This window comes from Cherax quadricarinatus, chromosome 15, assembly GCF_038502225.1.
Source record: "Cherax quadricarinatus isolate ZL_2023a chromosome 15, ASM3850222v1, whole genome shotgun sequence".
In the NCBI taxonomy this organism is placed as follows: domain Eukaryota; kingdom Metazoa; phylum Arthropoda; class Malacostraca; order Decapoda; family Parastacidae; genus Cherax; species Cherax quadricarinatus.
This window is the reverse complement of record NC_091306.1, coordinates 23,764,759-23,789,165: the sequence shown is the minus strand read 5'-3', so window position 1 is coordinate 23,789,165 and position 24,407 is coordinate 23,764,759. Positions and strand designations below refer to the sequence as shown.

General features: G+C 40.0%; 1 protein-coding gene across 2 annotated transcripts in view; it reads right to left on the bottom strand.

Moving 5' to 3' along the window:
• Positions 1–9,956: 9,956 nt before the first annotated feature.
• Positions 9,957–24,407, bottom strand: part of LOC128692007 (NF-X1-type zinc finger protein NFXL1) — a 204,499-nt gene continuing 190,048 nt past the window's right edge. For both annotated transcript variants that reach the window (XM_070085222.1, XM_070085223.1), the window contains one exon: positions 9,957–10,602. In XM_070085222.1, the coding sequence (XP_069941323.1) occupies positions 10,375–10,602 (228 nt within the window). In that variant the 3' untranslated portion in view covers positions 9,957–10,374. The remainder of the gene's footprint in view (positions 10,603–24,407) is intronic.

Sequence of the window (24,407 nt, the reverse complement as noted above, 5' to 3'; positions counted from 1 at the left end):
TTTTGGTGTACAGTTTTTTGAAGTTAGAAATGACCTGCTGGTCCATGGGCTGGATGAGAGGAGTGGTGTTAGGAGGCAAGAACTTCACTGTGATGAAATGGAATTCCACAGACAATAGGTCTACCAAGTTTTGAGGATGAGCAGGAGCATTGTCCAGTATCAGGAGGCACTTTAGTGGCAATTTATGTTCCAGGAGGTATTTTTTCACACTCGGGCCAAACACGTCATTCACTCGCTCTTTGAAAATTTGCCTTGTGACGCATGCATTATTGTTAGCCCTCCACATCACACACAATTTAGTCTTGAAAACATTGTTTCTTGAACACTGGAATTTTCAGAGTGATACACCAGTAAAGGCTTCACTTTGAAATCCCCAGTAGTGTTAGCACAGAAAAAAAAGAGTAAGCCTGTCTTTCATAGGCTTGTGTCCAGGCAGGGCCTTTTCCTCCTGCATAATGTAGGTCCTCTTTGGCATTTTCTTCCAAAACAGGCCTGTTTCTTCACAACTGAACACTTGTTGGGAGGAGGAATCCTTTAGCCTCTACATACGCCTTGAAATCTTGCACAAATTTTTCAGCCGCACATCTATCATAACTTGCAGCCTCTCCACGCCTTACCACACTGTGTATGCCACTATGCTTCTTAAATCTCAAACCAGCCTTCGCTAGCCCTAAATTCACTAACAGAAGCACTTGTTCCAGGCATTTTATTTACAAGATCTACAAACAACTACTTTGCCTTCTCACAAATCACTCACTACACAACACTATCTCCCACTAATTGTTTTTCCCTGATCCACAACAATAACTTTTCCACATCTTCCATTATTGGTGACCTTTGGTTCATTATCACGCTCCTTTCACAACATCAGCTTCCTTGATTTGTTCTTTCTTTGCCAGGATGGAAGTGATGGTAGATTTGTTTTTCCCATACATCCTGGGAAGTTCCAACACTCGCATGCCACTCTCAGATTTTTTCAATTGCTTCTCTCTTAACCCTTTCAGGATCCAGAGGCCAAATTTCAAAGTGTGCACCAGGGTCCAAGAATTTAAAATTTTTTTTTTATTTTTTTTTTATGAAATGGTAGAGAATCTTTTTCTGAAGGTTTTATTTTTCCTGCCTTCAAATTTGGCATGTAAAGTAAAAGGACACAAGTGCAACTAATGTGACATTTATTGTGGCAACGTTTCGCTCTCCAGGAGCTTTATCAAGCCATTACAAACAATACATGGACACAGAGGGTATATAAAGGCTCAGAGTGAGGTGCAATGCTAGTGAGGTAACGTTTCGATGTTCACTAGTGGTAGTAGTAGTAGTAGTAGTGGTAGTGACAAAAGTAATACAATATGGTAGAGCAATTAATTCGTACATGAGTAAAAGGATATAAAAGCTATTACTTGGGTAACATAAAAATAGGTTGGACAAATATAGACTGGAATGAGGCAGCTTGTTTCAGTGTTCACTCTCTGTGCTTTGTGTAGTATAACAGGAGAGACTATGTGATGGCAGGGTTTACTGTTTTCAGGAGGATTCTTGCTAAGACTTCGGAGATGGTGAACCTGCCGTTGTTTTGTTTAATCGTATTCGAAACAGCGATCAATGCTGATTCGAGGCACTTGCGTCTGCGGAAATTAGTTTCTTTGATCACTAATTGGGCGTCTCTGAATTTCATGAGATGATTGGTGGAATTTCGGTGTTGTACACAGGCGTTGTTCAAGTTATCGTTCCTACATGCGTAAATGTGTTCATTGAGGCGGGTGTCGAGGTTTCTTGCTGTTTCACCTACGTAAATCTTGTCACAGCCTCCACAGGGTATAGTGTAAACTCCTGCATTGACTGGTTCGTGGTGCTTGGATTTTGTCCTGGTTAGATCCTTTATTGAAGTGCTAGATTGGACACAGTAACAAGGGGACACAGTTGGAAGCTGAAGACACAGATGAATCACAGGGATGTTAGGAAGTATTTCTTCAGCCACAGAGTAGTCAGTAAGTGGAATAGTTTGGGAAGCGATGTAGTGGAGGCAGGATCCATACATAGCTTTAAGCAGAGGTATGATAAAGCTCACGGCTCAGGGAGAGTGACCTAGTAGCGATCAGTGAAGAGGCGGGGCCAGGAGCTCGGACTCGACCCCCGCAACCTCAACTAGGTGAGTACAACTAGGTGAGTACACACACACGCACACACACACCACACACACCACACACACACACACCACACACACCACACACACACACACACCACACACACACACACACCACACACACACACACACCACACACACACACACCACACACACACACACCACACACACACACACCACACACACTACCCACACACACACTACACACACACACACCACACACACACACACCACACACACACACACCACACACACACACTACCCACACACACACTACACACACACACACACACCACACACACACACTACCCACACACACACTACACACACACACACACACACACACACACACACACCACACACACACACACACACACACACACACACACACCACACACACACCACACACACCACGCACACCACGCACACCACACACACACACACACACACACACACACACACACACACACACACACACACACACACACACACACACACACACACACACTGGAGTTCAATCCCACCAAGTGCAAAGTCATGAAGATTGGGGAAGGGCAAAGAAGGCTGCAGACGGAGTACAGTCTAGGGGGTCAGAGACTACAAACCTCACTCAAGGAAAAAGATCTTGGGGTGAGTATAACACTAGGCACATCTCCTGAAGCGCACATCAACCAAATAACTGCCGCAGCATATGGGCGCCTAGCAAACCTCAGAACAGCATTCCGACATCTTAATAAGGAATCATTCAGGACCCTGTACACCGTGTACGTTAGGCCCATATTGGAGTATGCGGCACCAGTTTGGAACCCACACCTAGCCAAGCACGTGAAGAAACTAGAGAAAGTGCAAAGGTTTGCAACAAGACTAGTCCCAGAGCTAAGAGGTATGTCCTACAAGGAGAGGTTAAGGGAAATCAACCTGACGACACTGGAGGACAGGAGAGATAGGGGGGACATGATAACGACATACAAAATACTGAGAGGAATTGACAAGGTGGACAAAGACAGGATGTTCCAGAGATTGGACACAGTAACAAGGGGACACAATTGGAAGCTGAAGACACAGATGAATCACAGGGATGTTAGGAAGTATTTCTTCAGCCACAGAGTAGTCAGTAAGTGGAATAGTTTGGGAAGCGATGTAGTGGAGGCAGGATCCATACATAGCTTTAAGCAGAGGTATGATAAAGCTCACGGCTCAGGGAGAGTGACCTAGTAGCGACCAGTGAAGAGGCGGGGCCAGGAGCTCGGACTCGACCCCCGTAACCTCAACTAGGTGAGTACAACTAGGTGAGTACACACACACACACACACACACACACACAAGACAAGCTTGCTGAATGAAGATAATAGCAGTTATATGAAAGCATCTAGTGACTATATATGTGTATATATATATTATAGAAACCAGAAGGAAGAATGGAAGGCAGGAATGTAGGAAGGACGAGATCAAAGGAAGGAAAAAAGTAAGGAAAGACAAAGTAATGTAGGAAGGAAGGTAGGAAAGGAATGCAGGAAAGGAATGCAGGAAGGAATGATGACACACGACCATTTACCTAGGATAACTACATAACTACATGGTAGTAGGTTGGTAGACAGCAACCACCCAGGGAGGTACTACTGTCCTGCCAAATGAGTGTAAAATGAAAGCCTGTAATTGTTTTACATGATGGTAGGATTGCTGGTGTCTTTTGTCTGTCTCATAAATATGCAAAATTACAGGTACATCTTGCTACTTTTACTTACACTTAGGTCACACTACACATACATGTACACGTTTATTTATACACACTCATCTGAGTTTTCTTTGATTTTATCTTAATAGTTCTTGGTCTTATTACTTTTCCTTTTATATCCATGGGGAAGTGGAATAAGAATCTTTCCTCCGTAAGCCATGCGTGTTGTAAAAGTCAACTGAAATGCCGGGAACAATGGGCTAGTAACCCCTTTTCCAGTAAAGATTACTAAAAAGAATAAGAAGAAGAAAATTGTCAAAGTGGGAAGTCTGAATGTGCGTGGATGTTGTGCAAATGATAAGAAAGAGATGATTGTGGATGTTATGAATGAGAAGAAACTGGATGTCCTGGCTTTAAGTGAAACAAAGCTGAAGGGGGTGGGAGAGTTTCAATGGAGAGGAATAAATGGGATTAGGTCAGGGGTTTCAAATAGAGTTAGAGCTAAAGAAGGAGTACCAATAATGTTGAAGGATAAGCTGTGGCAGGAAAAGAGGGACTACAAATGCATAAATTCAAGGATTATGTGGAGTAAAATAAAGATTGGATGTGAAAAGTGGGTTATAGTAAGCGTGTATGCACCTGGAGAAGAGAGAAGTGTAGAGGAGAGAGAGAGATTCTGGGAAATGTTGAGTGAATGCGTGGGGAGTTTTGAATCAAGTGTGAGAGTAATGGTGGTTGGGGATTTCAATGCTAAAGTGGGTAAAAATGTTATGGAGGGAGTAGTAGGTAAATTTGGGGTGCCAGGGGTAAATGTAAATGGGGAGCCTTTAATTGAGCTATGTGTAGAAAGAAATTTGGTAATAAGTAATACATATTTTATGAAAAAGAGGATAAATAAATATACAAGGTATGATGTAGCACGTAATGAAAGTAGTTTGTTAGATTATGTATTGGTGGATAAAAGCTTGATGGGTAGGCTCCAGGAAGTACATGTTTATAGAGGGGCAACTGATATATCAGATCATTATTTAGTTGTAGCTACAGTTAGAGTAAGAGATAGATGGGAAAAGAGGAAGGTGGCAACAACAAGTAAGAGGGAGGTGAAAGTGTATAAACTAAGGGAGGAGGAAGTTCGGGCGAGATATAAGCGACTATTGGCAGAAAGGTGGGCTAGTGCAAAGATGAGTAGTGGGGGGGTTGAAGAGGGTTGGAATAGTTTTAAAAATGCAGTATTAGAATGTGGGGCAGAAGTTTGTGGTTATAGGAGGGTGGGGACAGGAGGAAAGAGGAGTGATTGGTGGAATGATGAAGTAAAGGGTGTGATAAAAGAGAAAAAGGTAGCTTACGAGAGGTTTTTACAAAGCAGAAGTGTTATAAGAAGAGCAGAGTATATGGAGAGTAAAAGAAAGGTGAAGAGAGTGGTGAGAGAGTGCAAAAGGAGAGCAGATGAAAGAGTGGGAGAGGCACTGTCAAGAAATTTTAATGAAAATAAGAAAAAATTTTGGAGTGAGTTAAACAAGTTAAGAAAGCCTAGGGAAAGTATGGATTTGTCCGTTAAAAACAGAGTAGGGGAGTTAGTAGATGGGGAGAGGGAGGTATTAGGTAGATGGCGAGAATATTTTGAGGAACTTTTAAATGTTGAGGAAGAAAGGGAGGCGGTAATTTCATGCACTGGCCAGGGAGGTATACCATCTTTTAGGAGTGAAGTAGAGCAGAATGTAAGTGTGGTGGAGGTACGTGAGGCATTACGTAGAATGAAAGGGGGTAAAGCAGCTGGAACTGATGGGATCATGACAGAAATGTTAAAAGCAGGGGGGGATATAGTGTTGGAGTGGTTGGTACTTTTGTTTAATAAATGTATGAAAGAGGGGAAGGTACCTAGGGATTGGCAGAGAGCATGTATAGTCCCTTTATATAAAGGGAAAGGGGACAAAAGAGATTGTAAAAATTATAGAGGAATAAGTTTACTGAGTATACCAGGAAAAGTATACGGTAGGGTTATAATTGAAAGAATTAGAGGTAAGACAGAATGTAGAATTGCGGATGAGCAAGGAGGCTTCAGAGTGGGTAGGGGATGTGTAGATCAAGTGTTTACATTGAAGCATATATGTGAACAGTATTTAGATAAAGGTAGGGAAGTTTTTATTGCATTTATGGATTTAGAAAAGGCATATGATAGAGTGGATAGAGGAGCAATGTGGCAGATGTTGCAAGTTTATGGAATAGGTGGTAAGTTACTAAATGCTGTAAAGAGCTTTTATGAGGATAGTGAGGCTCAGGTTAGGGTGTGTAGAAGAGAGGGAGACTACTTCCCGGTAAAAGTAGGTCTTAGACAGGGATGTGTAATGTCACCATGGTTGTTTAATATATTTATAGATGGGGTTGTAAAAGAAGTAAATGCTAGGGTGTTCGGGAGAGGGGTAGGATTAAATTATGGGGAATCAAATTCAAAATGGGAATTGACACAGTTACTTTTTGCTGATGATACTGTGCTTATGGAAGATTCTAAAGAAAAATTGCAAAGGTTAGTGGATGAGTTTGAGAATGTGTGTAAAGGTAGAAAGTTGAAAGTGAACATAGAAAAGAGTAAGGTGATGAGGGTATCAAATGATTTAGATAAAGAAAAATTGGATATCAAATTGGGGAGGAGGAGTATGGAAGAAGTGAATGTTTTCAGATACTTGGGAGTTGACGTGTCGGCGGATGGATTTATGAAGGATGAGGTGCGTTGAGGTATATGTGGAGTCAAAAAACGTTATCTATGGAGGCAAAGAAGGGAATGTATGAAAGTATAGTAGTACCAACACTCTTAAATGGATGTGAAGCTTGGGTGGTAAATGCAGCAGCGAGGAGACGGTTGGAGGCAGTGGAGATGTCCTGTCTAAGGGCAATGTGTGGTGTAAATATTATGCAGAAAATTCGGAATGTGGAAATTAGGAGAAGGTGTGGAGTTAATAAAAGCATTAGTCAGAGGGCAGAAGAGGGGTTGTTGAGGTGGTTTGGTCATTTAGAGAGAATGGATCAAAGTAGAATGACATGGAAAGCATATAAATCTATAGGGGAAGGAAAGAGGGGTAGGGGTCGTCCTCGAAAGGGTTGGAAAGAGGGGGTAAAGGAGGTTTTGTGGGCGAGGGGCTTGAACTTCCAGCAAGCGTGCATGAGCGTGTTAGATAGGAGTGAATGGAGACGAATGATACTTGGGACCTGACGATCTGTTGGAGTGTGAGCAGGGTAATATTTAGTGAAGGGATTCAGGGAAACCGGTTATTTTCATATAGTCGGACTTGAGTCCTGGAAATGGGAAGTACAATGCCTGCACTTTAAAGGAGTGGTTTGGGATATTGGCAGTTTGGAGGGATATGTTGTGTATCTCTATACGTATATGCTTCTAAGCTGTTGTATTCTGGGCACCTCTGCAAAAGCAGTGATAATGTGTGAGTGTGGTGAAAGTGTTGAATGATGATGAAAGTATTTTCTTTTTGGGGATTTTCTTTCTTTTTTTGGGTCACCCTGCCTCGGTGGGAGACGACCAACTTGTTGAAAAAAAAAAAAAAAAAAACTACGTAACACAACTGCCTGCTAATACTTTGAAGAAAACTGCTCAGACGAGGTGTTTTGTCTTTGCACATAAAAAAAAAAAACTTCCACAAAAATGCACACACACTGGTTTTATGTGTGAGGAGTGTAAAACACCATTGTGTATGACACCATGATTCAAAGAGTTACACAAGCAGCAGAACTTCTAGGAATATGTCCAGTGACTGCATATTGGTATATATATTATAGAACAATAGTAATAAACAATTTTTTGTATTGTTTGTTTTTGTAAGCAAGTTTTGTAAACAATATATTGATAATTATGTTTGTGTGCTTATTGTGTTGTATACAATGAGTGTATATATGTACATTGCATCTTACTTTGGTCTCACAGGCCACGTAAGTTATGTGAAAAAAATAAAATAGTGAAAAAACAACAAACCTTCAAATACAAGTAAACCAAAGTTTACCGAGTGAGCGGCAGTTGCCATACACGGCTCATTTTCTGCAAACTTCATGCCTCTATATCTGGGTAAGTACTGATGGGAAAATTCTTTTTTTGGACTAAAACAACCAGAAAAATAATCTTAACATTTTCATAAGAAAAAAATTTTCTTTTTTTTGGAATATTTTGCGACACCAGGAGACACTTCAGGATTGGGCCTTTCGACAGTCAAAGGGGTAACACTCCTTTTTTAAGAGGAAAGTGATGTTAACCCCAAGTTTAGGGTCTGTCTATCTCTGTCTCTGTCTACCTGTCTCTATCTGTGCCTGTCTGTCTATCTGTCTCTGTATCTCTTTCAATCTCTCTCTCTTTCTATCTACCTCTGTCTCACAGGTACACATAAATACAAGTACAGTGGATCCCCGGTTAACGATATTTTTTCACTCCAGAAGTATGTTCAGGTGCCAGTACTGACCGAATTTGTTCCCATAAGGAATATTGTGAAGTAGATTAGTCCATTTCAGACCCCCAAACATACACGTACAAACGCACTTACATAATTGGTCGCATTCGGAGGTGATCGTTATGCGGGGGTCCACTGTACGTATAGTGTAAATTACCTAGGATAACCCAAAACATCCAGACAAAGTGCTATACTCTGCTTGAAGATGTGAGTAAATGTGATGACGAAGCAGTCTTGTGGCTCTCTCTGAGACAGAGAGCTAGACAGATAGACAGGGAGGATTTAACATTATGCGATGCATTCGTTAGCCGAGGGTCCACTGTATTAGTGTCAGAACAAAGATTGGTTATGAAATGACAAGAACTACAATAAATTGTAATTATCAGAACATAAAAATTATATAAAATGAGAAAAAATGATATATTGGCAACACTTCTGCAAGCAGCAGGACTCGATGTTGCCGTCAGGTGACCATTAAGTGCCAACTTTGCAGCCTCATATCTCAGTAAGTACTGACCCTAATTTTTTTATTTTCATCCTACAACACTTAGAAAATTTTTCTCTATTTCAATGAAAAAAAAAAACAATTTTTTTATTTTTCAAAATATTCGAGGCACTGGGCGAGAGAACGTATATATACGTTTGGACCGTTTAGGGGTTAAAGTTCAGGCATTGTACTTCCCACCTTCAGGACTCAAGTCCAGCCAACTGGTTTCTCTGAGTCCTGTCACAAAATACTACCCTGCTCTCTTCCTCTCCAACAGCTCATCAAGTCCCAAAAACCCTTCGTCTCCACTCCTATCTAATATGCTCACACATGCCTGTTGTATGTCCGACCCACTTGTACACAATATTTATATCTTTCTCCTTTCAACACACCAGCCGTATCCCACCAAGGCAGGGTGGCCCTAAAAGAAAAACAGAAGTTTCTCTCTTTAAATCTAGTAACTTATACAGGAGAAGGGGTTACTAGCCCCTTGCTCTTGGCATTTTAGTCACCTCTTACAACACGCATGGTTTACGGAGGAAGAATTCTGTTCCATTTCCCCGTGGAGATAAGAGGAAATGAACAACAAGAACAAGAACTAGAAAGAAAATAGAAGAAAACCCAGAGGGGTGTGTATATATATAAGCTTGTACATGTATGTGTAGTGTGACCTAAATGTAAGTAGAAGTAGCAAGACGTAACTGAAATCTTGCACGTTTATGAGACAGAAAAAGAACACCAGCAATCCTACCAACATGTAAAACAATTACAGGCTTTCGTTTTACACTCACTTGGCAGGACGGTAGTACCTCCCTGGGTGGTTGCTGTTTACCAACCTACTATCTATAACAATATTCACAAAAACAATCATTAAACAGTACAATATGAATAAACAGAAGAGAGGATGGGTACTCAAACCATGGTCCATGCATATAGCAGGCCCAAAACTGTAACCACTCAGCCACAGAGTTGACACAAATTATTTTATGATCAGCACTTCTGCAACATGGTTGTATCAGCAGCACCAACTGTGATCCTACTGTTTCATCCCACAGTCTCAGCAGCTTTCATGGGCCAAGTGGCAGCATGTCATTTACCTATATTAAGAATATATATTACTTGGTCTTGGACTCACTCCACTAGCCACACCTATATTTTTTAAAGGCCTCTTTGACCAAGTTTTTTTCTTTTGTCAGAAAATAATATGCATTCCACAAACAGTATCTTTTATTCTGCCTACAAATACACTGGCAGTACTATGATAGGTTGTGTATCTTCACATGGCATTTGTACATTTAATATAAGGAAAAAAAGTGTTTATTGCTACCAGTTGGTGACTAATTTAATAACACTAATTATGTACTAGCTTTTTGAGGGACTTGTTTAATTTTCATATAAAAATACATTATAATAATCAGCATTATTTTTATAACCTATGAATCAGTGAAATTAGACACCAAGTTAAAATGACCAATATGTCATAGAGAATAATAATCTGACAGAACACACTGAATTATTAACATAACTGCCTGAATATTTTCTATACAAAGTACTGTATACCCAGAAGTGCATTAACAAAAGCAAGGTAAATGTAGCTGGTGAAATAACTGCTACGTGCAGAATAACCTTATAAATCAAATACCATATAGACTCCTACTCCAACCAGTGGTATGGCACCGACCAATATAATTTTTCCATATTTCTCCCAAAATGTTGGTTCTGGCTCCATTTCTTGTTGCCGCCTATTTCGACGTCTGCCTTTTCGTCCTTCCATCTTCCTTTCAAATTCTTCCAATTCTCTTTTTTGCCGTGCTTGCTCTTCTTCCAGCTTCCTCCTGTCTTCTGCCTCTTTTGCCTTAAAATGGATCAGTGTTATGGCAATTATTTTTAAGATACCTTTGAACTGTTTAGTATATAATGACAGATGAATACATACATTTCTCAAACTTGAAAAGCAATTTGCTGGTTAAAGGAAAAAAATGTACTACAGTAGGGCTCCACTTATACGACAGGTTAGGTTCCAGGCAACCCCCGTAAAGTGGAACACCCTCTTTTTCCACTTATAAATGCATAGAAATACTAGGTAACAAGTTTACACTAACATATCTTAAGTTAGCAATAGAACTAGGCATTAAAAAACAATAAAAAGTAAAATACACATATAGTACAGTGGAACCTCTACTTGCGAGCGTGTCCACGTGTGAGTTTTTCCAAATACGAGCAGTCGATGGGTCAATTTTTTGCTTCCATACGCGAACAAAATTTCCACAAGCGAGCAGACCTCAAGGCAGGTTCCTTGACACTGGTGAGGGGCTCTTGCTCTTTATCTCAGGAATTGTATCTCATTTGTTTGTTGGACTATCTGATTGAAACTTGGGCAATGTATGATGGAAAGATGCTTCTTAACATGCACCAAAAATGAAAGAAATCTAAGCATAAATAATGGAGTTCACTTTTCAGCAATTAGCCACCCCTTAGCGGTAATTTCGAATGGTTTTTATGGTTGTATTCTTGTTTTTTTTGGTCTCATTTGATAGAATGGAAGATACATTACAGAAATACATATGATTTTAATTGCTTTCACGACAAAAAGTACCTTGAAATAGAGCTCAACCTAGAGGAAATGGTCCATTGCTTGGCTGTTTCAGAGTAAACAAATAACGTCACTGTCCATTCCAATATGCAGTGGTGAATGGGTTGACATTATTTATACAATTATTGCAATAAGGAATAACAGTAAAGCTTATATTTGTGTGAATAAAAAATACAAATTATTTATATAATAATAATAATAATAATAATAATGAAAGAAATTAAGCATAAATAATGGAGTTCACTTCTCAGCAATTAGCCACCCCTTAGCGGTAATTTCGAATGGTTTTTATGGTTGTATTCTCGTTTTTTTGGTCTCATTTGATAGAATGGAAGATGTATTACAGAAATAGATATGATTTTGATTGCTTTCATGACGAAAAGTGCCTAGGACAAATGGTCAATTGCTTGGCTGTTTCAGAGTAAACAAATGATGTCACTGTCCATTCCAATATACAGTCGTGAATGGGTTGACATTATTTATACAATTATTGCAATAAGGAATAACAGTAAATATTATATTTTTTGTGTGAATAAAAATTACAAATTTACACAATAATAATAATATGTATAATAATAATATAATACATATAATAACACAATACAATAATACAGTGGACCCTCGCCTTATGAACGCATCGCATAACGTTAAATCCACCTAACGAAGCGCTTGAGTGTAAAAATTTTGGCCCGCTTAACGATAAAAAACTCGCCCAACGTGATTCCTCCCAAACCTGTCCGTCCAGCCTGAGCGCTTCAGCTGCCTTGCTGTCATTGTTTACAAGCCAGGGTGGCCAGTTGCATGCATACATTCGGTACATTTTATATTATTTCATTGTTTATAGTGCTTGTAACTGCTAAATAAGCCACCATGGGCCCAAAGAAAGCTTCTAGTGCCAGCCCTGTGGTAAAAAGGGTGAGAAATACTATCGTACCACAGTCAGGTGTTGCTGCACCATGGTCAACTGCTGCTGCATCACAGTCAGCTATTGCTGAACCACTGTCAGCTGCTGCTGCACCACAGTCAGCTGCTGTTGCACCATGGTGAACTACTGCTGCAACACAGTCAACTGTTGCTGGATCAGTCAGCTGCTGCTGCACCATGGTCAGCTGCTGTTGCAGCACCATGGTCAGCTGCTGTTGCAGCACCACTGTCAGCTGCTGCTGCAGCACCACGATCAGCTGCTGCTGCACCACGGTCAGCTGCTGCTGCACTACAGTCAGCTGCTGCTGTACCATAGTCAGCTGCTGCTGCACCACAGTCAGCTCTTTCTGACCAACATGACTCGTCCCGAACCTGCCCATCCAGCACTGCCGTCATTGTTTACAAGCCAGGGTGGCCAGTTGCATGCATACATTCGATACATTTTGTATTATTCCATTGTTTATAGTGCTTGTAACTGCTAAATAAGCCACCATGGGCCCAAAGAAAGCTTCTAGTGAAAGTTAAGACACATGTGCAACATCTGGATATCTTTATTGTATGTAGATGTTTCGCCATCCAGTGGCTTTATCAATACAGATTCTAGGACATAATAGGAAGACAGTAGAACTATATACAAAAGATGAGATAATCAGTCCCTCAGCCTTGGAGTAAGTGTTGACAGCATCGTGGTGGAGGAGAATCTGGAGCAAAGGCAAGAAGACTGGTGGTTATATAGGCGTCAGTGGATAAGGACGGGCAGCAGACGAGGGCATAGTCACTGGTAGGCGGGATTCCCCAGTGGAAGTAGGTCCTTCCCAAAGAGATGGGTTAGTTGCAGCAGCCGTGAAGAAGGTCTTGTAGATGTCCTCTGAACCAAGATTCCATGATGTTGCAGTGTCTGACAAGTTGTGCAAGAAAGGTATAAAATACCGACAATATGAAAGTTAAGACACATGTGCAACATCTGGATATCTTTATTGTATGTAGACGTTTCGCCATCCAGTGGCTTTATCAATACAGATTCTAGGACATAATAGGAAGACAGTAGAACTATATACAAAAGATGGATGGCGAAAGGTCTACATACAATAAAGATATCCAGATGTTGCACATGTGTCTTAACTTTCATATTGTCGGTATTTTATACCTTTCTTGCACAAAGCTTCTAGTGCCAACCCTGTGGTAAAAAGGGTGAGAAATACTATCGTACCACAGTCAGCTGCTGCTGCACCACCATCAGCTGTTGCTGGACTAGTCAGCTGTTGCTGCACCATGGTCAGCTGTTGCTGGACCAGTCAGCTGTTGCTGCACCACGGTCAGCTGTTGCTGGACCAGTCAGCTGTTGCTGTACCACGGTCAGCTGTTGCTGCACCATGGTCAGCTGTTGCTGCACCATGGTCAGCTGTTGCTGGACCAGTCAGCTGTTGCTGGATCAGTCAGCTGTTGCTGCACCATGGTCAGCTGTTGCTGGACCAGTCAGCTGTTGCTGGATCAGTCAGCTGTTGCTGCACTACGGTCAGCTGTTGCTGAACCAGTCAGCTGTTGCTGGACCAGTCAGCTGTTGCTGGATCGGTCAGCTGTTGCTGGACCAGTTAGCTGTTGCTGGATCAGTCAGCTGTTGCTGCACCACAGTCAGCTGTTGCTGCACCACAATCAGCTGTTGCTGGACTGGTCAGCTGTTGCTGGATCAGTCAGCTGCTGCTGCACCACAGTCAGCTGCTGCTGCACCATGGTCAGCTGCTGCTGCACCACAGTCATCTGTTGTTCCACCACAGTCAGCTGCTGCTGCACCATCGTCAGATGTTTCTGACCAACATGACTCGTCCCGAACCTGTCCATCCAGCCCTGCTGTCATTGTTTACAAGCCAGGGAGGCCGGTTGCATGCATACATTCGATACATTTTGTATTATTCCATTGTTTATAGTGCTTGTAACTGCTAAGCCACCATGGGCCCAAAGAAAGCTTCTAGTGCAAACCCTGTGGTAAAAAGGGTGAGAAATACTATCCTACCACAGTCAGCTGCTGCTGCACCACCGTCAGCTGTTGCTGCATCACCGTCAGCTGTTGCTGCACCACAGCTGTTGCTGCACCACCATCAGCTGTTGCTGCACCACAGTCAGCTGTTGCTGCACCACAATCAGCTGTTGCTCCACCACAGTCAGCTGTTGCTGCACTACAGTCAGCTGTTGCTGCACCACAGTCAGCTGTTGCTGCACCACAGTCAGCTGTTGCTGCACCACAGTCAGCTGTTGCTGCACCAGTCAGTTGTTGCTGCACCACAGTCAGCTGTTGCTGCACCACAGTCAGCTGTTGCTGCACCACAGTCAGCTGTTGCTCCACCACCATCAGCTGTACTACTCAAAGATGTGGAGAGAGTATTTTTGGTGTGGCTTAACGTGAAACAGTTACCGAGAAACGATTAACCCCAGAGGGTTAGCCACCCAGGATAACCCAAGAAAGCCAGTGCATCATCGAGGACTAACTTATTTCCATTGGGGTCCTTAATCTTGTCCCCCAGGATGCGACCCACAACAGTCAACTAACACCCAGATGAACAGGAAAAAATGCCTGGAACTAATGTTCATATTGGTGAATTTAAGGCCAGCAAAGGTTGGTTTGAGATATTTAAGAATTGTAGTGGCATACACAGTGCAATAAGGCATGGCAAAGCTGAAAAATTCATCCCCCAACAAGTGTTCAATTGTGACGAAACAGGCCTGTTCTGGAAGAAAATGCCAAACAGGACCTACATTACTCAGGAGGAAAAGGCACTCCTAGGACACACGCCTGTGAAAGACAGGCTAACTCTCATGTTTTGTTGTAATGCTAGTGGGGATTACAAAGTGAAGCCTTTACTCGTGTATCACTCTGAAAATCCCGGTGTTCAAGAAAAACAGTGTATCACTCATCAATACTCTTCAATAAGGGTAAGTGTCATTTTAACATTTATTTATGTAGTTATTGTGCATGTCTTATTGTTTTCTTTGTAGGGAAATGTATATTTCATGAAATTTTTTTTTTTTTTTTAATACTTTTGGCTGTCTGGAACGGATTAATTGGATTTCCATTATTTCTTATGGAGAAAATTAACTCGGCCAACGATAATTTCGGCTAACAATGAGCTCTCAGGCACGGATTAATATCGTTAGGCGAGGGTCCACTGTACAGTGGACCCTCGACCAATGATATTAATCCGTTCCTGAGAGCTCATCATTAGTTGAAATTATCATTAGTCGAGTTAATTTTCCCCATAAGAAATAATGGAAATCAAATTAATCCGTTCCTGACACCCCAAAGTATTGAAAAAATTTTTTTTACCACATGAAATATTAATTTTAATACACACAAACTGAAGAAGACATGTACAATTACATGACACTTACCTTTATTGAAGATCTGGTGATGATTGATGGGATGGGAGGAGGGGAGAGTGTGAATGGTGTTAGTGTATAGAAGGGGAATCCCCTTCCATTAGGACTTGAGGTGTCAAGTCCTTTCCCGGGGTTACTTCCCTTCTTCTTTTAATGCCACTAGGACCAGCTTGAGAGTCACTGGACCTCTGTCACACAACATATCTGTCTATAGAGCTCTGTACCTCCTGTTCCTTTAAGAATTTCCTAAAATGGGCTATAACACAGTGTACAGGTTGCCAACACGGCTTGCAGTAGCTGTGTCAGGGTGATTTTCATCAAAAAAGGTTTGCACTTTAAGCCACACTGCACACATTTCCTTAATCTTTGAAGTAGGCAACTTCCTCAATTTCTCTATCCCCTCCTCCAGAGCAGTTTCCTCAGGTTGGGCCTCTTGCTGTTAAAGATGATCTTGCAGCTCATCAGTGGTTAGTTCATCATTGTCGTCCTCCACCAACACTTCCACATCCTCCCCACTAACCTCCAATCCTTTAGAAATGATCTCTTTATTTCATATCCATAGTAATTCTCACCCTTTCTGCTGTAGGGTTGGCACTAGAAGCTTTCTTGGGGCCCATGGTGACTTATTTTGCAGGTGCAATCACTAAAAATGCTGTGATAATATGAAATGTTCCGATTGTATATTTGGATGGGACCGCGGTGGCTGGCTGGCTCGTAAACACTGGCCACAAGTGGACGCGTCTCGAATGGAATGAATCGCGTTGGTTGAGTTTTTTAACGCTAGTCGAGGCAAAATTTTTGCATTAAAATGTATCGCTAGTCGGATTTAACGTTAGACGATGCCATCGTTGGTCGAGGGTCCACTGTAATAATAATAATAATAATATAATATGTATAATAATAATACATATATAATAATAATGTACTACATTTTTTTTTTTTTTTTTTTTTTCAACAAGTCGGCCGTCTCCCACCGAGGCAGGGTGACCCAAAAAAAAGAAAGAAAATCCCCAAAAAGAAAATACTTTCATCATCATTCAACACTTTCACCACTCACACATTATCACTGCTTTTGCAGAGGTGCTCAGAATACAACAGCTTAGAAGCATATACGTATAGAGATACACAACATATCCCTCCAAACTGCCAATATCCCAAACCCCTCCTTTAAAGTGCAGGCATTGTACTTCCCATTTCCAGGACTCGAGTCCGACTATATGAAAATAACTGGTTTCCCTGAATCCCTTCACTAAATATTACCCTGCTCACACTCCAACAGATCGTCAGGTCCCAAGTATCATTCGTCTCCATTCACTCCTATCTAACACACTCATGCACGCTTGCTGGAAGTACTACATATAACAATTATAATAGACGGCTTCAAAAGGCCATCACTAGATGGCAGTGTTTACCACAACAAAGAGGAAGCGATTGTGGCTGCCTCCACCTGTTACATAATGACATATTTTATTCATTCTAGAGTATATATCATGTTTCTATGTTATTTTTACTGTTTGTTATGTCATATTAGATGAACTGTGATATATAAATAAGCCATATTGATGATATTAGCAAAATTATTCATGAAGTATTTTCATTGGTCTCCAGACAAACTCTTGTCCACAGCCGACACCGCCCATACCACTACATGAATGACATATTTTATTCATTCTCGAGTATATATCATGTTTCTATGTTATTCATATTGTTTGTTATGTCATATTAGATGAACTGTGATATATAAATAAGCCATATAGATGATATTAGCGAAATTATTCACGAAGTATTTTGCCCAGTCTCCAGACAAACTCTCGTCCACCGCCGACACCGCCCATACCACTACATGAATGACATATTTTATTCATTCTAGAGTATATATCATCTTTCTATGTTATTTATATTGTTTGTTATGTCATATTAGATGAACTCTGATAGATAAATAAGCCGTATAGATGATATTAGCTAAATTATTCATGGAGTATTTTGCCCAGTCTCCAAACTTTCATCCACCGCTGACACCGCCCATACCACCACGTGAATGACATATTTTATTCATTTTAGAGTATATATCAGGTTTCTGTGTTATTTATATTGTTTATTATGTCATATTAGATGAAGTGAGATAGATAAATAAGCCGTAGAGTTGATATTAGCGAAATTATTGAAGTACAGAATTCCACTGGAACAGATTAATTGCATTTCAATTTATTTAAATGAGGAAAATTGACTCTGCAAACGAGCAAATCCAGTTGTGAGCAAGATCATGGAATGGATTAAACTCGCAAGTAGAGGTTCCACTGTACACTCATTACTTACCTTAAAATATTTGTAGTCTTAATCTAGGGTGAGATGAGTAGTATTTATTGTAAGAAATCAAATGTGGTATGTATGGTAGCCAGCCAGGCTACCATACCATGCCAACCCACCCACACATAATATTCTATGACATTTAAGCGTCCCAGAGCGGTAAAATGCATATACGTACAGTTCACTCATTACTTACCTTAAAATGTTTGTAGTCTTAATGTAGGGTCAGAAGTGATAAAATGAATAAATGAGAGAATGAGTACATGAGAGAGGACAGGCACGGAGTTATGTAAACAAACCAGGCGGACACGAGTTCTGTAAACAAACCAGGTGAACATGTGTGGTTTGTGTACAAGTTACATTGTGTAGAAGTTGTCTCTACATTGATATGGTAGAATAAATAAAGAGGAACACTCCCATTCTCAGGTGACACCATTTTTAGTAGAAATGACGCTCTGAGTGAGGGCATACGAAAGGAATAATTTTATACGGTTACCCCTAGTAACACATTTTCTCTTATGTTGGAATAGAGAAAATGTTATTCTTGCCGTCACTCGTACAAGTCGTCTGGCTACCACATCTCATGTTTATGTTTGTTTATTCTACTGTGGGGTGTATTTATCATTTTTATATGTTACGTATTATGTTTATATAATTTTGAAAAAATATCATAGATGGATTAATGAAAATGTGTATATTAACATAATACTCAGCGATTATTATTGAGTATTATTATTATCATTACTAATATGGCATCTCAAGACACAAGACACTGTTAGTGGTTTTATTAATGTGTACCTGCATGCCAGCAAAGTGTGTAAGTTTATTTATTTACAGGTATACATGAGAATAATTATCAGAGTATACCGTGGACCTCGGTTACTGGCCGTAATCTGTTCCAGAAGCTCGGCCTAAAACCGAAATAATATTTCCCATAAGAATTAATGTAAATACAATTAATCCATTCCAGACAAAAATATTCACAAAAAAATAATTTTTTTTAACAGTTAAATCAGTATTACATACCTTTATTGAAGACTAATGCTGGCTTCTGGAAGATAGGGAGGAGTTATTGTTTGGAAGAGGAATCTCCTTCAGGTAGCAAAGCCCTCTCTGGGGGTTACTTCGAAGTGAAGAATGCCCCTCAAACCCCAAGCACAGCCCCGCTGCCAGACGACTACCTACTCCAAGCTCTTAACTAATATAGTTTCTCCATCTTACCACAGCAACTCCTGTACTACTATGAGATCAAATCATAGAAGAAACAACACCAAGAACAGCAAGATAGCACCTAGAAATCGACTATTCCATTTGACGACCCAGCAGGACGCCGGAGCCCCATCCACACCCCTCACCACCCAGAGCGACGCATCAATAACAACAAACATGGCCGACTCCCCCTCACCCACCAACCAAGGCGACTCGTCAACAACAACATCAACCATGACTGACTCCCTCTTTACCTCTACTGCCTTCATAGGATTTAACCCATCTGATACGCTCCCAAGTATGACCAATGATCTTGACACTCTAAAATACATCACCCTAACAGCAGATAACATGAATCTTCATACTGAAAACATGAATCATCAGACAATAATAACAAACCATGAATCTAAGTTATCCCACCTTGAAAATAAGATCAACAGCCTTGAACAACAGCTAACATCAGCTGGAATGACTGATTTTGGCAAGACCCTCCAAGCAGTTATAGCCAGTCACACAGGTCAAATAACATCCCTAAACACAAAGGGCGAAGATGCAATCAAGGACTGGAAAATCAACATGGATACCCAACTGACTAAATATCTTGCTTACCAAGATGGCAAAACAGAGCAAGATAAGTTATCTGATACAGTAGTAATTAACAGTCCACTCTTTCCTAGTGAACTAAACCATGCCAAATGCAACGATACAACTCTTCGGATCACATATGACCACCTAAAGGTTAGTGTGCCAGCATTAGAAATAAAAGAATTATGGTTACTAGGGAACCAAGGTAGAAAAAGTGTTATGCTTAGATTTCACACACAAGACAAAAAAAAGATCTAAGTTCGTCTATTAAAGCAAAAAAAAATGTATACATAAATGAGTGTCTCGCAAGAAAATGTCAGAATCTCCTGTACAGAGTAAGAAAACTGAAACGTGAGAATAATGATAAAATTCACCAGTGCTTCGTATGTGATGGACAAATTCAAGTAAGGAAAACAAATGTAGGCCGTGTGTACTATATTACAAATGAAAATGAAGTAGCAAACTTCCTTCGTGATGCAAACCTTACAGAGTCTGACTAACATTAGTGACCAAATCTTTATACTACATTAGTGTATGCTATTATGCCATTATTGGACTAATCCCTGTACTATTACTTCCCGGATAGTATTTATCACCTCACTGTCTCATGTTTCTCACACAGTTCCTTGTGTGACTCAAATTGTGTAATCTTCCCAGATTTCCCATTTACAGTTTATTATTTGTTAATAAGAAATTTACTCTTTAGTAATATCTATATTACCAATTATTCCCATTTAAAGCACTGTTATAATTCCCTTAATATTTTTTTTACACAATCTTACCCAATTTTCCCTTTACTCCCAATTTACAAATATCAAATTAGTGTATGTTCCTACTACACTATTGTGCAATTCCTTGTACCATCTTTTACTAGCTAGTACCAACTACCTCGTATAATATTTCTTTTTGCGCTATTAACCCTTTGACTGTCGCAGGCCCCTTTCTGAAACTGTCATTCTATGTCGCAAAAGTTTTGGAACAAAAAATTATTTTTTCTTATGAAATGATAGAGAATCTTTTCCCGATGGTAATGACACCAAAAGTACAAAATTTGGTCGAAAACTCACGGAATTATGCTTCGCGAAGTTAGCGGTCTCGGCGACATATACGCATTGGCAATTTCGCCGAGTTTGAGCCCTGTTTTTGGCCAATTCCATTGTTCCAGTTCACCAAACTCTTAGCTATTTCTTTAGAACTCCATTTTTTCTATCAGTTGAGTACAACAAACTGCCCATTTACCGATTTGAACTACCCAATAAAGTGATCAGAAATTGGCAATTTGGCCAATTTCACTCAAATTAAAAAAGATGCCAATTTCAAAATAGGGTCCAGAATAAACAATGTAGACATTCTTGGCACTAAAATAACATATCCTCTGTTCATTAGTCACGTCTCTAGGCTCCTCTTATATTACTATTGCTTTCTATTTTGATTTTTTATTCAAACAAAAAATACAAAATTTACTGTTATGCAGACTACCGCATTATTGTAAAAATGATATAAATAATATCAGTGCACTAGTGAAAGAATATTAGACTCCCCAGTTGATGTGTACTGGACGTGTGGTGTGATTTGCTTACTCCTGAACATTGGTAAAAATCGAACATTTCCGCTATTTTGAGCTCAATTTCAAGGTCGTTTTCATCGTGAAACTAATCAAAATCATCTCAATTTCTGTAATATGTTTTCCATTTAATCAGGCAAGACCATGAAAATGAGAATACAACGATAAATACTATACGAAAATACACCTCAAAGTCGGCGTTTTAATCCAAAAAAACGATAAAGTTTTTTTTTTTTTCTCATTATGCACTGCGTGCTGCAGGATTTTTTTTTATGTGATGCACACTGACCACACAGACCCATTCTCTCACAAGTGGGGCTACCAGCTTTCTCCTGCTTGATTTGAAGCCGCTAGAATTTATGCATATTAACCCTTTGACTGTCGCGGCCGTATATATACGTTTGTGAGGTACCGTGTTTGACGTATATATACTCATAAATTCTAGCAGCTTCAAATCAGGCAGGAGAAAGCTAGTAGGCCCACATGTGAGAGAATGGGTCTGTGTGGTCAGTGTGCACCACATAAAAAAAATCCTGGAGCACGCAGTGCATAATGAGAAAAAAAAAACTCCGACCGTTTTTTTTAATTAAAATGCCGACTTTGTGGTCTATTTTCGTATAGTATTTGTGGTTGTATTCTCGTTTTCGTGGTCTCATTTGATAGAATGGAAACTATATTATAGAAATGGAGGTGATTTTGATTAATTTTACTATAAAAGGAACCTGGAAATGGAGCACAAAGTACAGGAAATGTTTGATTTTTGCCGATGTTCAAAAGTAAACAAATGATGTCATTGTCCAATAAATGTCCAAATAGCCATTCTAATACGCAGTCATGAATGGGTTGATGTAATTTTCACAATTATTACAGTATTGCAGAAGTCTGCATAACAGTAAATCTTCTATTTTTTGTTTGAATAAAATTTCAAAATAAAAAGCAAGAGTAATATCACAGGGACCTGGAGACATGACTGATGAACAAAGAAAATCTTATTTTAGAGCCAGGAATGTCTGCATAGTTCATTCTGGACCTTATTTTGAAATTGTCGTATTTTTTAATTTTCGTGAAATTGGCCAAATTGCAAATTTCTGACCATGTTATTGGGTAGTTGAAATCGGTAAATGGGCAGTTTCTTGTGCTCAATCGATAGAAAAAAATAGAGTTCTGAAGAAATAGTTATGAGTTTGGTTGACTGGAATAACGGAATTAGCCGAAAATAGGGCTCAAAGTGGGCGAAATTGCCGATTTTTAAATATCGCCGAAGTTGCTAACTTCACGAGAGCGTAATTCCGTCAGTTTTCCATCAAATTTCGTTTTTTTGGTGTCTTTACAATCGGGAAAAGATTCTCTATCATTTCATAAGAAAAAATAATTTTTTTTTTTTTCGAATATTTTGCGACACCAGGAGCAACTTCAGGATTGGGCCCTTCGACAGTCAAAGGGTTAATATGTCAGAAACACTGGCTCATAAGATGTACAGTGGACTCCTGGTTCGCGATGCCATCGGTATCTGATAAATCCGGTATGTGATGTATTATATAGCAAAAATTTTGCCTCGGTTCCCGTTAAAAAACCCGGTATATGATTTGTCCGAGATGTATCCACATGTGTGCCAGTGTTTACAAGCCAGCCAGTGTGCTCGCATCTAAGGATACATTCGGTACATTCCATATTATCACAGTGTTTTTGGTGCTTGTTTCTGCAAAATAAGTCCCCATGGGCCCCAAGAAAGCTTCTAGTGCCAACCCTTCGAGAAAAAGGGTGCTAATGACTATTGAAATGAAGAAAGAGATAATTGCAAAGTACGAAAGTGGAGTGCGTGTGTCGGAGCTGGCCAGGTTGTATACAAAACCCCAATCAACCATCTCTACTATAGTGACCAGGAAAACGGCAATCAAGGAAGCTGTTGTTGCAAAAGGTGCAACTGTGATTACAAAACAGCGACCGCAAGTGTTAGAAGATGTTGAGACTGTTATTGGTGTGGATAAATGAAAAACAGATAGCAGGAGATAGCATCTCTCAAGCGATCATTTATGAAAAGGCTAGGCAGTTGCATGACGATTTGGTAAAGAGATTGCCTGCAACTAGTGGTGATGTGAGTGAATTTAAGGCCAGCAAAGGTTGGTTTGAAAGATTTAAGAATCGTAGTGGCATACATAGTGTGATTAGGCATGGCGAGGCTGCCAGTGACTCTCAAGCTGGTCCTAGTGGCATTAAAAGAAGAAGGGAAGTAACCCCGGAAAAGGACTTACTACCTCAAGTCCTACTGGAAGGGGATTCCCCTTCTAAACATTACCAACTTCGACACTCTCCCCTCCTCCCATCCCATCAATCATCACCAGATCTTCATTAAAGGTAAGTGTCATGTATTCTATTGTTAGTAGAGTACTACAAACTGTGCACGTCTTCTTCAGTTTGTGTGCATTAAACTTAATACTTCATGTGGTAAAATTTTTTTTTTTATACTTTTGGGTGTCTTGCACGGATTAATTTGATTTCCATTATTTCTTATGGGGAAAATTGATTCGCTTTCTGATATTTTTGGTTACGATGAGCTCTCAGGAACGGATTAATATCGCAAACCGGGGATCCACTGTATACAGCGAATCAATTTTCCCCATAAGAAATAATGGAAATCAAATTAATCCATGCAAGACACCCAAAAGTATGAAAAAAAAACTTTTACCACATGAAATATTAAGTTTAATGCAATAGAATAATTACAACAACAACAATAACAATGGAATAATAACAATAGAATAATTGACACTTACCTTTAATGAAGATCTGGTGATGATTGATGGGATGGGAGGAGGGGAGAGTGTTGAACCTATTGTTTAGAAGGGGAATCCCACTCCATTAGGACTTGAGGTAGCAAGTCCTTTTCCGGGGTTACTTCCCTTCTTCTTTTAATGCCACTAGGACCAGCTTGAGAGTCACTGGACTTCTGTCACACAACATATCTGTCCATAGAGCTCTGTACCTCCCGTTCCTTTAAGATTTGTCTAAAATGGACCACAACATTGTCATTGTAATAATCACCAGCACGGCTTGCAATAGCTGTGTTAGGGTGATTTTCACCAATAAAGGTTTGCAGTTCAACCCA